General features: G+C 39.8%; 1 protein-coding gene across 1 annotated transcript in view; it reads left to right on the forward strand.

Annotated features, from left to right (window-relative positions):
* The window catches only part of KCNH5 (potassium voltage-gated channel subfamily H member 5), a 149774-nt gene that overhangs the window by 50800 nt on the left and 85496 nt on the right, over positions 1-13478 (forward strand). Inside the window, exon 7 of the mRNA XM_050975248.1 lies at positions 8192-8621. Coding sequence (XP_050831205.1) covers positions 8192-8621 — 430 coding nt within the window. The remainder of the gene's footprint in view (positions 1-8191; positions 8622-13478) is intronic.

The following is a 13478-nucleotide window of genomic DNA, read 5'->3' on the forward strand; positions in this document are numbered from 1 at the left end:
ATACAACTCTAAATTCTGCTCTTAAAGTGGTGATAAATCAGAAATGTCACTTTTTTTTTTTTGTGGGGTTTTTTTTTGTGTCATTTGCTCATTTTGATTTTTAGCTCTGCAGCTTTATTATATTAATTGTTTACCAAGAAATAAAGATTTCTGATACGAGTTAGAAGATTTATTTTAACATTAACTCCAGTAAAGCAGAATTAAGGAGCTAACCAGGGATTTTGGAGCTAAGCTCTATTTAAGTAGCTAAGCTCAAAAATTTCTTTTGGGAATGATTTGCTGGTTGCATTTCAAACAGCCTTTACCTCCTCCAGGATACTCCTCCTGCTCTACACAGAATAGAACTTTTTGGTTGTGTGCCTGCAGGCTCACCCTTTCAGTCATTCCCAAAATCTGTAAGCACTTTGTTTCCTCTTACATCGTGTGCCATTGTGGAACAGCTGTTTGCTGGAGATTGCCCAAGGTTTACAAAAATTCTGCCTCTTTCACTGCTTCAATACTTTAATTACAGAATTCACAGAATCAGCTATGTGCTTTATTTGGGAGATTTTTTTGTTTTTGTTTTTTACTTCTGGTGAGAGAAGGGAAAGGAAAATTTTGCCCACGCATATTTAAAGAAAGTGTTTGGAATGTATTTCAAAATGTGTTAAGCATGGGATTCACCTGATGAAACATGGGGCCAGACATTGTCCACGAGGAGGTACAGGCACATTTGGGGCAGGGCTCCTCATGTTCTAAGATGCACCTCCAGAGCAGGTCTGAGGAGTCATTCTGCCCTAAAACTTCTATTTCTCACCCTTGAATGTAGTGACACTGCTGTGATAGCTCAGATGCAAACTCCTCTGTGGTCTTGTTTAGACTGGGGTGAAATATATCCCCTCCTGGAGACTGTATTTGCTTTACTTTGATTTTTCAAAGGATAAAAGCAAAAGCAGAAAAAAAAAAAGAAAAAGGTGTAAAACTCACGGGATCCTTTTGAGTCTCTGAGTCATCAGCTCTGGTGAACAGGTTCATTGTATCACCCATCCTATAAGCTGGTGGTCAAAAATCCACCTTTCTTCATGATGTCTTATTAAATCTCTCTTAATTTGCAGTCTGTGCATTCCTCCCTGTGCCAGCCTCCTTGGTTAAATATTTCTTTTCCCCTCCCTCATGTTTGTCTCCTCGATGTGCTTAGAAAGAAGAGTCATCCCTTCCCTGCATAAACACCCCTATTTTCCTTTCCTTAGTTTAGGCAAACTGATCTTGTCTAGACAGCTCATTTATGAAATTTTATGAGCATTTTTGTGGCTGTTCCAGCTGCCTCTCTCTGCAGGAAGTGAAGTTCAAATACATCTCTTTAGGGCAGAGCTTTACAGATTACTCCAGGTGGAGAATTCATCTTCACTTTGCAACTGGGGTTTGGCTTTTCCTGTTGATGGTGGAAACATTCAGCTGAGCTGTCCTGGAGCTGGATTAGCCTCTTTTTGAGTGTAGCTCACTGCTTGCTCTGAGTCATGTGGGATGGGTGTGTGGGATTAACCCATATACCCAAATATTTCTTTTTCTCAGAAATCTTCAGTTAAAGGCTCTTGTAGTTGTAGACATTTTTGTTAATTTGTGCTGTAATGGATGCCTTGGGACTCTATATTGTCAAGCTTTATCATGTTTTCCTTTATTCCCACATGGTTATTCTCTGTTCCTGACAGTGTGTTCCAAAGGTGCCATTAGCAGATTTTGTGACCATATACTATTTCTGTTTATGTCAGTAAGAAACCAAAAAAAAAAAATCACTAGGAGTCACCACTTGTAACCCCTGCTAGACTCTCCTTTTAGGATTCCCATTTTTCCACCCTGTCCACAAGTTCTTCAGTCACCCTGGTATCTCAGTGGTGGTCCCTGTTTTCCCTGTGTTTCATAATAATTTCACCTCTCATGTTACTGAAATACTGCATTTCTTATATTTAGAAAATGGGCTGTGGTATCAGAGAAAGCTATCAGGAAACCTTGGATGGATCCCAGCTAGCCTGAGTTTAGCTAACCTACTGCTCCACTGATTGCATTTTGATTTATCTCAAAGTTTCTAATTACTCTTTCCCTTAACATTTGTTCAGGTAATGTATCTGTTTATTTCCTTCTTGATACATTAGATTTTCTAGGATGTAGCAGTATCATTTTTGAAAACTAATCCTCTGGATTAGTTTAATTTTTAGCCCAAGCCTGGATTATTTTTACTTCATTGCAGCTTGATCACTTTAATTTCTTTTTTATTTTTCTTATTTTTTTTTTCAATTTTGAATTTGAAGGATCTTTGGGTATTCATTTTAGTATTCTTTGAAAGGAAAAGTTCAACCTGGTATTTGGCAATTATTACTTTATTATTGCTTTCTCTCTAAGGTGTAGTTTTCTGTTGATCAATTTCTTATTTCTTATATATTGTCAGTTCTCTGTTTGTGTTTTCTTCCTCTGGGTGATTATTTACTCATTTATAACTGATGCCCACCTTTACAAGATTTTCCCCTTCTTTGAGTTACAACCTTTTGTACCTTTTGATGTAAGGACATTCCAGGTGTCTGACTCTTCTACCTCTCATAGTCCACCTGTCTTAACTTATTACTATCTGTAGTTCAATATTTCTGATTTACTAGCTCTTGCCCTTTTGAGAGCAAGAGCCCCAGTCCAGTTTACTTTGTGATTGTTCACTTTTTTATGAACTGATTCAATTCCTTCCTCAAGCCAGTGGGGACTTGTGCAAAGCCCTGCCAGAACCGAAGGTAGTGCAGCATCACATTATGGGGAGTAATTGGCTGTTAAATGAAGAAATGAGCATGCTGCTGCATCTGCAGAGCATCTCAGCCTCCTGTTATTAATAGCATTTATTCCCCAAGCTCCTCTGGAGCAGGATCAGTCTCACCTTGGGAGGCAGTGCTCTGGATTTCTGTTTCTCTGTGTGCAGATCCAGCTCTCTGGGTTTCTGGGGCTGGGTTTGATTTCTCCTCACAGCAGCTGTGTCAGCGATAGCCCTCTGCTCCTGTGGGCTCAGTGGCAGGGGAGGGAGGTGATTCATCCCCTCCCCATCTGTCAGAGGTGGATGGGGTGAATCACTCCCCTGACATGCCCCACTCCTCCTCTCTAGGGAGGAAGGATGGGCTGCTCACAGGGTCAGAGTGGTTGGTCATCAGCTTGCAGCATTCTGTGAGATCCAGAGGGTGCTTGGAGCTCAGTCCATGCTGTGGCCACATAAAACCATTTTGCTCTTGCACACAGGTGAGCCCTGGCTGAAAAATCCTCTGAGGATTTATCATTTTGATGGAAGTTTTGCTTGTGTCCAGCATAAAGATACTAGCTTAAATTTAGTTTAACACCTGTATATGGTGCAATCACCCTTTTCACTGCATTTGCAACACATCCTACCAACATTTCATAGCTCTGGTTCTTGGCCACCCCATAAATTCTTCAAAACCGCAGTGTGCTGAACATTAAAATTGAGTAAAAAGTTGTTCTTTTTTTCCTCTGACCTTTTCTGAGACAGTGTTTTCTATTAAATGATGCAGTACCGATCCCCATTTTCAAAGCTCGGAGTATTTCAGTTTTAGAACACATTTAAAATACGTATTTGGTTTCTTTTTGTTGTTGTTATTGTGTGTGTACCCACAGCTAACAACAAATAAATAAATAATCATGGAGTGAAAACTAATTGAAAAAGTGCCTAGAGTTAAAAACACATTGTTCCCTAGTAGAAAGAAAAAGATATGCATGATTTACCATTCCAGCATCCTGGGATTTAATTTCGAGGTTTAAGCAGAATTTTGTGTATTTAGATGAAACTAATGGCTGTTTATGTTTTTTATTTTACTTAAAAAATAATTTATGCAATAATTTCTAACTTCAGAAAAGATTAATTAGATTAGCAAGTAACCAGATATTCTTTTTCAGATTTTAAAAACATGCTGCTCTGCTGTTCTGCTGCTCCTTTAGTGTAGAGCAGACTCCGCTCTCTTTTCCCTGGTTTAGGAGGTTTTAGGTAGAGTCATTGTGGATTCAGATGATTTCCTGCCCTTGTTAACCTTCCTTTTCCTTTGGTTCCTTTTCCTTTTGTTCCTTTGGACAGTGTTCCCTTCATCCTCTTGCATGTTTGGCTCTTGACCCCTGTATAACACTTCATCAGTTTCATCCTTCCTGCTGCCTGGCTTGTCAGGGATTCATTAAGTGCAGGAGAACTTTGCTCCCTGTTCTTGCTGGAGGTGCAGAGATCTTTTCTCATGCCGTGCATGGCAATTTTGGGAAACATCTGCCTCAGTCCTGTGGCTGGAAAAGTTCAGCTGGATGCAGATACATAGCTTAGACACTTCTTTCATTCTGGAGGACAGCAGTTTGACAGTGTGGTAACATCTAGGGTTGTTGGCAAGAGTCATGTAGTTTAAAAGGAAGGGTTGGTCCCTCTGCGTGTCAGACTCAGTGCTGTTATCAGTTAAGACTCCACTATCAAATTTAATTTCCCTTCTTAGTGTATCAAGAGGATTTGAGAACACAGACTTTGCAAGGTGCTTGTGTCAAGCAACTTGGGCTTTGTTTAATCATGAATGTCTAAGTTAATTCCAAAGTTAAACATCCATCCCTCAAAAATATCTTTCTGGATAAATTTGACAGAGTCTACATCTTTTGTACAGCTTCAGCTGTCTCCTAAATTGAAATGTTGGTACAAAAATGGCTGGTTCAGAGCCACTCCTCTTGTCCTGTCCTGGTCCAGTGGCCTTAGAAGTCCCTGGGAATGACTCCTGTGACTCACATTTGGAGTAGTTAAATGGATGATGTGTGTCAGATGGGAATTTGGTTCCAAACTTGACACCCAAAACGCAGTTTTGGAGTAGGTGGTTTTTTAGTGGAAAGGTTTCTGCAGCTGAGATGATTGATGATGAGCAAGCTGAGTGTCCTCATCTGATTAGGAGGTGATAAAATACATTAGCCAAAACCCCAAGGGGCTGGATTGGATGGTTGATAACATAAGGAGATGTTCTCATTTGGAGAACACAGCCCAGCAGCTGTTACAGACAGTTGGCCCAGTTGAAATGGCAATGGAGTCACAAATGCTCCTCCCAGAAGGCTGGATCTCCAGGATCCAACATGTGCTTTATTCACACAATAAATAAATCCAAACTGGATTACATGCCCCATTCACAATTTCTAATCACCTCTCTGTTCCTTGAGTGCTGAAGTTACTTCTGTCAGAGCAGATGCTCATCCAGGAGTAGGAGGGTATCCAAAGTATTCATTCTGGAGCATAAATACAGTTAAAAGAAAAATGAAATTAAAGGCAGCCTGCAATCAATTGAGTTTAGAAAACTGAATTTCTTAATTGCCCAAACGTAATTCAAGGCAGTTAGTCTTGCACATAACTTCTGTCAAAGATGTTGCTGAGTCTGAGACAGAGCTTTGCACATTAACAATTGTGCATTAATTGTTGGCAATTTTATAAGTATGAAGGTACCAGCTTGACCCAGCAGTAGTTAGTGCATATGTGATTTATATATATATATATATATATATATACACACATATATATATACATACACACACACCCCCCATATATACTCTATATATGATATATCACATATTCATTTAGCATTTCTTTAATTGCTGTTTCTTAGAAAGTGCTTTATGGAAGAGGCTTTTGAAGCTTCCAGTATTGTCTTTCTATTTTGGAAGATTAGACATGAAATATGTATGTTGAATATATCTCTTGGTTTTTTGACCTTAAAGTAAAGTGTCAGACTGAATAGGCTTCAAGATTTACAGTGAGACTTACTTGAATGAATTACTCTTTGGAAATAATACATTTCAATGTCAACTAAAATGAAATATTTCTCTTTGTTTTATACATAAGAGATGTGGTTTTTACCTGTGCTTAGGGAAAAAAAAAAAGACAGCAGAACTTTCTCCAGACTTTGAAATAAATGCTGTATTTTTGTATTATTTGTATAACTGCTAAATTGTGCATGTAACTTAGGGAAGATGAAGTGTGGGTGGAGGTGGAGGTCACTCTGTAAACTCTTCTGTTCAAGGGTTTTTTGGGCAGTAAAAAGTGCAGTGTAAGCTGCGCCACTGGGACAGACTTAAAATACTGTGTGTAGAAAGGGCCCCCCAAGTTTGAATTCCAGGTTTTTAACTCCTTCCCTAGCCTTAATCCTGGAAATGAATGATGATTTTTTAATAAAAACAGAATTAATGCATCTCTGTTTGACCAATGCAACAGGATTTGGTCCTACGAGAAAAACTGCCTGCTTTTTTCTCCCTCCTTTGAAAGTTGTAAGCTTTCAAAGTCAAGGTTAACCTAGTAAAATATACTGAGTGTTTTTAGACTAACTATGAAACTAGTCTGAAGTTCTCTCTCTCTTTTTTTTTTTTTTTAATGTAGATATTGTTACTGTGGTGTTGGACCCTCATTCAGTAGTCCATTGGCCACAGTCCATTGTGTCAGGATTATGGGAAGGGACTTCCCAGTTTATTGGAAAAGTTGGTTGCTCACAGTGTCTCCCAGTCATAAATCCTAAAGCAAATAAGTAGATATACATTTAGATGGAAATAAGGACGATACTCTGTTCTCTGTCTTGTGTAAATGCAAAATGCAGAAATCAAAATGGGAAAATTCCACTTCCCTCTGTGGTATTAGTCATCATGAGAGCTAGAATGCAAATATAGAGCTTCAATTTATTAAGGATTTGGGGATCTGAAACACATTCCAACAGGATTTGAAAAGCATACAAGAACTATGCCAAACAGATTACATCTAGAAATATCAGATGTATGTTACCCTTCAAATGCTGGGAAAAGAGAAGGAAGGTGCAAAAGAAGGAGAAACAGAGGTGCAAAAGAGACAAATGTTTTTCTGGTATGGAAAACTCCAGAAACTGCAGTCTTTTACTGTTTGATAATATAATTAGCCAGTGTTTTGACTAGACTGATTTGATAATGATGCATAGAAAAGGGCAATTTAATCTTGGCACAGTAACTAGGAATGTTTGCCTCATTGCTTTCTATGTCTTAATTTCTACTTTAAATTAAATGTCTTCAGTTTCTGAATGTTTTATATTAGAAACCTTCCTTTACAAACCTTCTATTTTGAGCCACTAGTTAATTTAATGCACAAGTTAGTTATATCATGGGATTGCAGTAGATCAAGAGCATATTTTTGTTCTCTTTCTGCATCTCTAAACTCCCAAACCATTTGTGCATTGAGAAGGACATACACATTTCTCATCCCTTCTCAGATGTTTCTATTAACTTTCTGATGGTCCTTGTGCTCTTATTCCCTAAATATTTGTATTTCCATTTATTTGTGTGTCATCTATCTTGGGTGTCAGAAAAAAACAACAACACTGCACCAATACTAGCTTTAGGAAAATATCTTGAATATGTTGATTGGAAAGGAAATTAACCCTGTATGCAAAGGCATGTGCCTTGTGGTCCATATTTCCCTTGCTCAGGATGGTGATGTGCCCACAGTTGTTTAATTCCATGTTCAGTCAGTGAGACTTCTTGTAAATAACAAAATACCCAGAGTTATGTTTGAAGGATAATAAGAGGTGGAGAGTGTTGTACTGGAGGAAGTTACTCAGCTCCTGTTTGGTGGATGAGAGTAGCAATAGGCAGATTTCTCTGAGTTTCCCACTGTGATTATATTTTGATGTTTCTCTCAAGCATCTCTTAATATTGAGGGTTCTTAAAGTAGGTGTGCCCCCATTTTGGCCAGAATAACAATTCTCTGCTTGGATTTAACAGAAGGCTGTTCCCTGGGCAACTTTAGGAAGACTCCACAGGGGGCGTGTAGTTCCATCTGTGACTCCTCTTCCATTTCCTTTTATCTTCTTGAGGTCAAAAGAGTCTCCAATTTGCTTCAAACTGGTGAAGCATTGAACCACACCTTTTGTAATAAACTTGCTGTTTCCACTTTGGATTCTACAGAACCCTTTTGTTGCTTTGAAAGACTGAGTTTGAACAAAGTAATTTATCCACCTAGTGAGTGCCAAACTCAATTTAGGCTGACGAGGACAAAAGCACTGGAGGGACAGGAGGGTTTGATCTGGTATCCTGTTATCTGAGGCCTGAAAAATTACATAGAAAGATTTTAAGCAGATGCAGGAATTGCTGTATAGCCTTCAGTGCTAACCAGTAGGATATTTCAGATCAAATAATGCTTTTTATTCCTTTCCAGGGAATCAGTAGCCTCTTCAGCTCCTTAAAAGTGGTGCGTCTTCTGCGGCTGGGTCGGGTGGCCAGGAAGCTGGACCATTACCTGGAATACGGTGCTGCTGTGCTGGTGCTCCTGGTGTGTGTGTTTGGGCTGGTGGCCCACTGGCTGGCCTGCATCTGGTACAGCATTGGGGACTATGAAGTGATTGATGAACTGACCAACACCATCAAAACAGACAGCTGGCTCTACCAGCTGGCCCTGAGCATCGGGACCCCATATCGCTACAACACCACGGGCTCGGGCCAGTGGGAAGGAGGGCCCAGCAAAGACTCCTTGTACATATCCTCCCTCTACTTTACCATGACAAGCCTTACAACCATAGGATTTGGGAACATAGCACCTACCACCGATGGGGAGAAGATTTTTTCGGTGGCCATGATGATGGTTGGCTGTAAGTAAAATCTGATTTTCTTGTGTTTAAGAGTGGTTCTGTGGCTGGTACCATGCTTGTAGAGGACACAGTCTCAAGCTATGCCAGGGAAGGTGTAGGCTGGATATTAGGAAAAAATTTTTCACCAGAAGTATAATAAAGTACTGGAATGCTCTTCTCAGGGAGGGGGTAGAATCACCATCTCTGAAAGTGTTTAAAAAAAGTCTGGACATAGCACTTGGTGCTATGGTCTAGTTGAGGTGTTAGGGCATAGTTTGGACTTGATGATCTTAGAGGTCTCTTCCAACCTCATTATTCCTTGTGTGATTCTGTGTGATTCTTGTATAGTGCACATGCTTTAAGCTTTCTTGTCATCCTAAATACACCTGTGTTACCTATAAATAATCATGAAATGAACTTGGAATTCTTGAAAACAGGTATTGAAATTATGTAGTTGCTGTACCTTTTAAATTGCTGGCAAGGCTAACTGGTCTGGGTACATAAGTGTGCCCAATGGCAAGTTGATACTTGGGGCCTCATCTTTACACTTTAAAGATGGCTTTTATCATGTTTGTAAGGTCTTTGCTAGAATTTGGTTAAAAGTTACTAAGTGTATTTGAATTCAGGTAGTCTTGAGTTTTGCTTATAAACTTACACAAGCCTGGAATTGTTTGATGGGGTTTTATCCAATTCTTGAAACATTTAGTGATTCCATAAATTGACTGTTTACTTTATGGCACTGCTTTGAGATATAAATCCTGCTTTATCTTCTGAATATGGTGGCCTTTGTCATCAGCAAAGCTGGAAGGGAAGGAACTGATGAGACAATGTATTGCACCTTTTTTTCTTCCTGCTGTTTCACAGCTCTGCTGAAATAGTCCAAAATCAGGAGTGGTAAGGCACAACCCTCATTTCGTGTGCTGCCAAGGTTACGTCACTGAGGGACTCTACAGATAATCAGAAATCTTCAAAATATAGTAGAGACAACTTAAAATGTTAATACCATTTGGAGAATTATTTTTCTGTTAAATCAATAACTCGTGGCATTTCTGTGGTGCTTTCTATTTCCTGAGCACCATGCAAACACTAAGCAGTTATGTAACAAGAGAGCAAACAAAACCTTTTGATAATAAGATCTGCATAATCTCTCTGATAATTATCTCAGCTAACACTTAGAGCTCATCTCTGAGAAATACTGAACTATAAAAAGGAAGTTTTCTTGCCACAGTCTTTCTAGATCTTTAGAAGATTAAATATATTTGTTTGGAGATTTTAAAATGCTTTTTAAAAAGAGAGTTTGCAATTTTAGGAGTCTTGCAGCATGGTGCAATGACATTTCTGCTGAACACCATCATTACATGATGGGTTGATGTGTTGCAAAACATTTCCAAGTCCATAAAAAGCAAATCCCCAAGCCAGAGCACTAGTGAGCTACTGCAGATAGGTAATCAAAAGCCCATAGGAGCTGATATGCTGTTTGTTGACACTGATTTGTGGTATTTACAGAACCTGGGGACTTGGAGAATAAAGTGGATATAGAACATTTTTATACATTGTAATATTTGTTTCCCTTTTTTTGTTTTTTTTTTTTTTTTGGTTTTTTTTTTAATGTTTTGGTTTGGTTTGGTGTGATTTGGTTTTTTGTTTGTTTTGTTTTGTGTATGGATTTTTTGTGGGTTTTTTTGTTTGTTTTTGTGGGGACTTCTGTTGTCCTATTGAGGGGGATTTGACAGAAAAAGCTAAGTGGTAAATGCCTTAGGGTGTGATGAGAGCCATAAAAACATGATGAATGCCACTATTACTGTTTGTGATGATAACAACAGGAACAAAATACATGCATGGCCTCAGCAGGTGAAGAGGAAGGGGAGATTGTAACCTGCTTTGTGTCAGTTCTAGGTGGGTTGCTTCCTTGCTTTTTCATCTCTGAAACTCATATTTAAATGGGGAATACAAAGTAGCAGAATCAAAGTTGACACTGACAGCAGCCTGTGTATGTGACACTGGCTAATAATTTCCATAAGTGTTACCTACAAAATTACTAAATATTCACATCAAATTTGTAAGTGGCAACTGTGAATTTAGCAGTTGGGAAATTGTGTGTAGGATTATAGGCTTTTAGACAAAGTCAAAGTAGAATCTAAAATTTAAGAACTGTGGCAAAAGGAATACTGAGTGGTTTATTGCATCAAAATAATAACACCAAAATAAACGTGCCCTCCCTTGTGGAGTGAAAAGCACCGTGGCAGGCAGGAAGGCTACAGACAGGAGAAACCTTTTTGGTTTATTACAAGTAAATTTACAAGTAAAAGTGCTCAATTACCATCAAAAAGTGAATCTTCAGCAACAACATCAGTGCAGATTTAAAGATTTCTAATCCATGCACATCAGTGTGATGAGTGCTCCTGACTGAAATCCAAACCTTGATTGATCTTTTTCCACTGGTTAGAAAATAAACCAGCTTTGGAACAGGCACTGGTCATGGGCTTAATATTTGCAATATTTGTGCAGAGAGATCAGACCTGCAGGATTGTATAGACATGCTTTTCAGAGCCAGCTGCTGAAAGCCTGGCACTCTGAGCTCCAAAATGAAACAGGGAGGCACAACAAATAGCTGATGGAAAATACAATTTCCCAGGCATTCAGTGTCCACTGAGCTCAGGAGAAGGATTTGGCCTCATGAAAAGGTGTAACTAAGAACTGAGTTATTTTCAAACTAAAATTATTTAGTTTCTCTTTTGAAACAGTGTTTTGAGATAAACATTCAGTAAAATTCAATTACAGTTCAGTCAATAAATATGTCTGCTCCACAAACACGCTCCTGTTGTAAGCAGGGAGAAGCTGTGAAATACCTTTGGTAGTTCTCCTGAAGAAGTTTGCTAATACCAATAGCTGTTATTGGCAGTGGTTTTTTTTTCCTAACAGACTATGCCAAATAAATGTTTTAAACTTAGCACTGGAATCAGAGATAGTAATTCATCACAATCCCAGCTGCCTACTCATGCAAACTGCAGATAGGAAAGGAAATCTTGCCAGCCTTGTCAGTGAGCTGCAGCTTGTTCTGAAAGCCCCAAGTTTCCTATTCATGCTGGCAAAGTTTTCAGGACCTGGGAGGAGTATTTGGAGAGATTTTCAAATCCTTCTGGTGGGCAGGATTGCAGGATGGTGTTCTTGTTAAAAATAGGCAGATTCAGATTCTGTAGGTGCTGATGAAGCATTGCTTGGTGTGGGGCAGGGGCGGGGGAAGCCCTGATGGATGGGGAGCTTTTCAGCTGGATTGGCAGCTTGTCACTTGCTTGTTCACTGAGGACAGATCGAGTGGGATATTTAAGCTGAAATGCATCACCTGTCTTGCAGGAAAGAGAGCTTTGAATAACTTAACCTCATCTTGTGGAGCTTGCTTCAGATTTCTTTTTGCCTCACTTGGTTTATCTTGGTGTCCAGTGCTGTTCAGCAATATTTTTTTCCATTGCTTCTTGACACTTGAAAAGCTAAAAATAGCCAACAAAGCATCCTATGACAAGGGAGCAAGGTTTTTACAAGGGTTGTTGTTTAAATACCTATTGTGCATTTGCTGCCTAGAGTTGCTGAATATGCATTGAAAATCTGATTTTTGTAGTGCCTTTTGTGTTGATCTAGGTCATTTCATCCCCTCTCTGTGCAGAGCAGAACAAATAGGTAGGTCTGTCAGATCCTTCGAATGCACCAGGAATCATTTATCATTCAGGAAGGACCTTTGTTGTAAACCCCTCATTATCTTCTGTCAGCTCAGAGCCTCCAAACCAAATCTCAGCCTGTGCTGCTGTGTGGCTCTACTTCTGTCCACAAGCAGCTCTAAGGCTCCTGCAGCACAGCCATAGATGCAGATGTAAAACTGACTGGGGGTTGTGTCTTTCGCAAAAAAAACACCAAAAACCCCCAAGAAACCAACAACAACAACTGCTCCCAAAAAACCCCCAAACACCAAAAATCCCCAAATTGTACCATGAAAGAGAGCAGAAAGAAATTTTTGGTGCATACACCACTATCACTATCCTGCAACTCAGCACAGCCAGGCCTTTAGCAAGCAGAAAATAAAAAGGGAGAAAGCATTTTGGGGAAGGTGGCAGTGTGGTTGGGTGAAATAGCTTGAAGAGTTCAGGAGAGATGGGTTTTTTTAAGGAGCAAGTGTGAATGTTTAAACAACAACAGTACAGTCATATGCTTTCTTCCTTCCTGTACTTTCACTGTGAGAACAGCAGCCAGCTTCCCAAAGTCCTTGTATAGGCAGGGATAGAGTTAATTTTCTTCCCAGTAGCTGGTACAGTGCTGTGTGTTGGATTTGGAATGAGAATAATGTTGATAGAACACTGAGGTTTTAGCTGTTGCTGGGCAGTGCTTGCATGAAGTCAAGGACTTTTCAGCTCCTCATTCCCTGCCAGCAAGGAGGCTGGGGGGCACAGGGAGCCACCAGGGGACACAGCTGGGACAGTGACCCAAACTGGCCAAAGGGACATTGCACACCATATGGCATCATGTTAAACAATAAAACTGGGGAGCTGGAGGGTGACTGGTCAGCAGGCAGTGAGCAATAGCATTGTGCATCACTTGTTTTTTCTATTCTTTTATCATTATTATTATTTTTTTCCCACTGCCTTTTCTGTCCTGCAAAGCTGTGCTCATCTCAGCCCATGAGTTTTGCCTGTTTTCCTGATTCTTTCTCCATTCCAGTGGGGGAGAGGGAGTGAGCAAGTGACTGGGGGAGTTTTAGCTGCCTGCTGGGTTGAAGCACAGCACCCAGCCTGGGGCTCAGAGGGTCTCTGACACATTTCATGCTGCTGGTGTAATCTGGAGTAATGGGTTTGGCCCTGTCCATGTGCACCAGTGAAATGGCTCTGAGTG

Source organism: Serinus canaria, chromosome 5, assembly GCF_022539315.1.
Source record: "Serinus canaria isolate serCan28SL12 chromosome 5, serCan2020, whole genome shotgun sequence".
NCBI classification, from domain to species: domain Eukaryota; kingdom Metazoa; phylum Chordata; class Aves; order Passeriformes; family Fringillidae; genus Serinus; species Serinus canaria.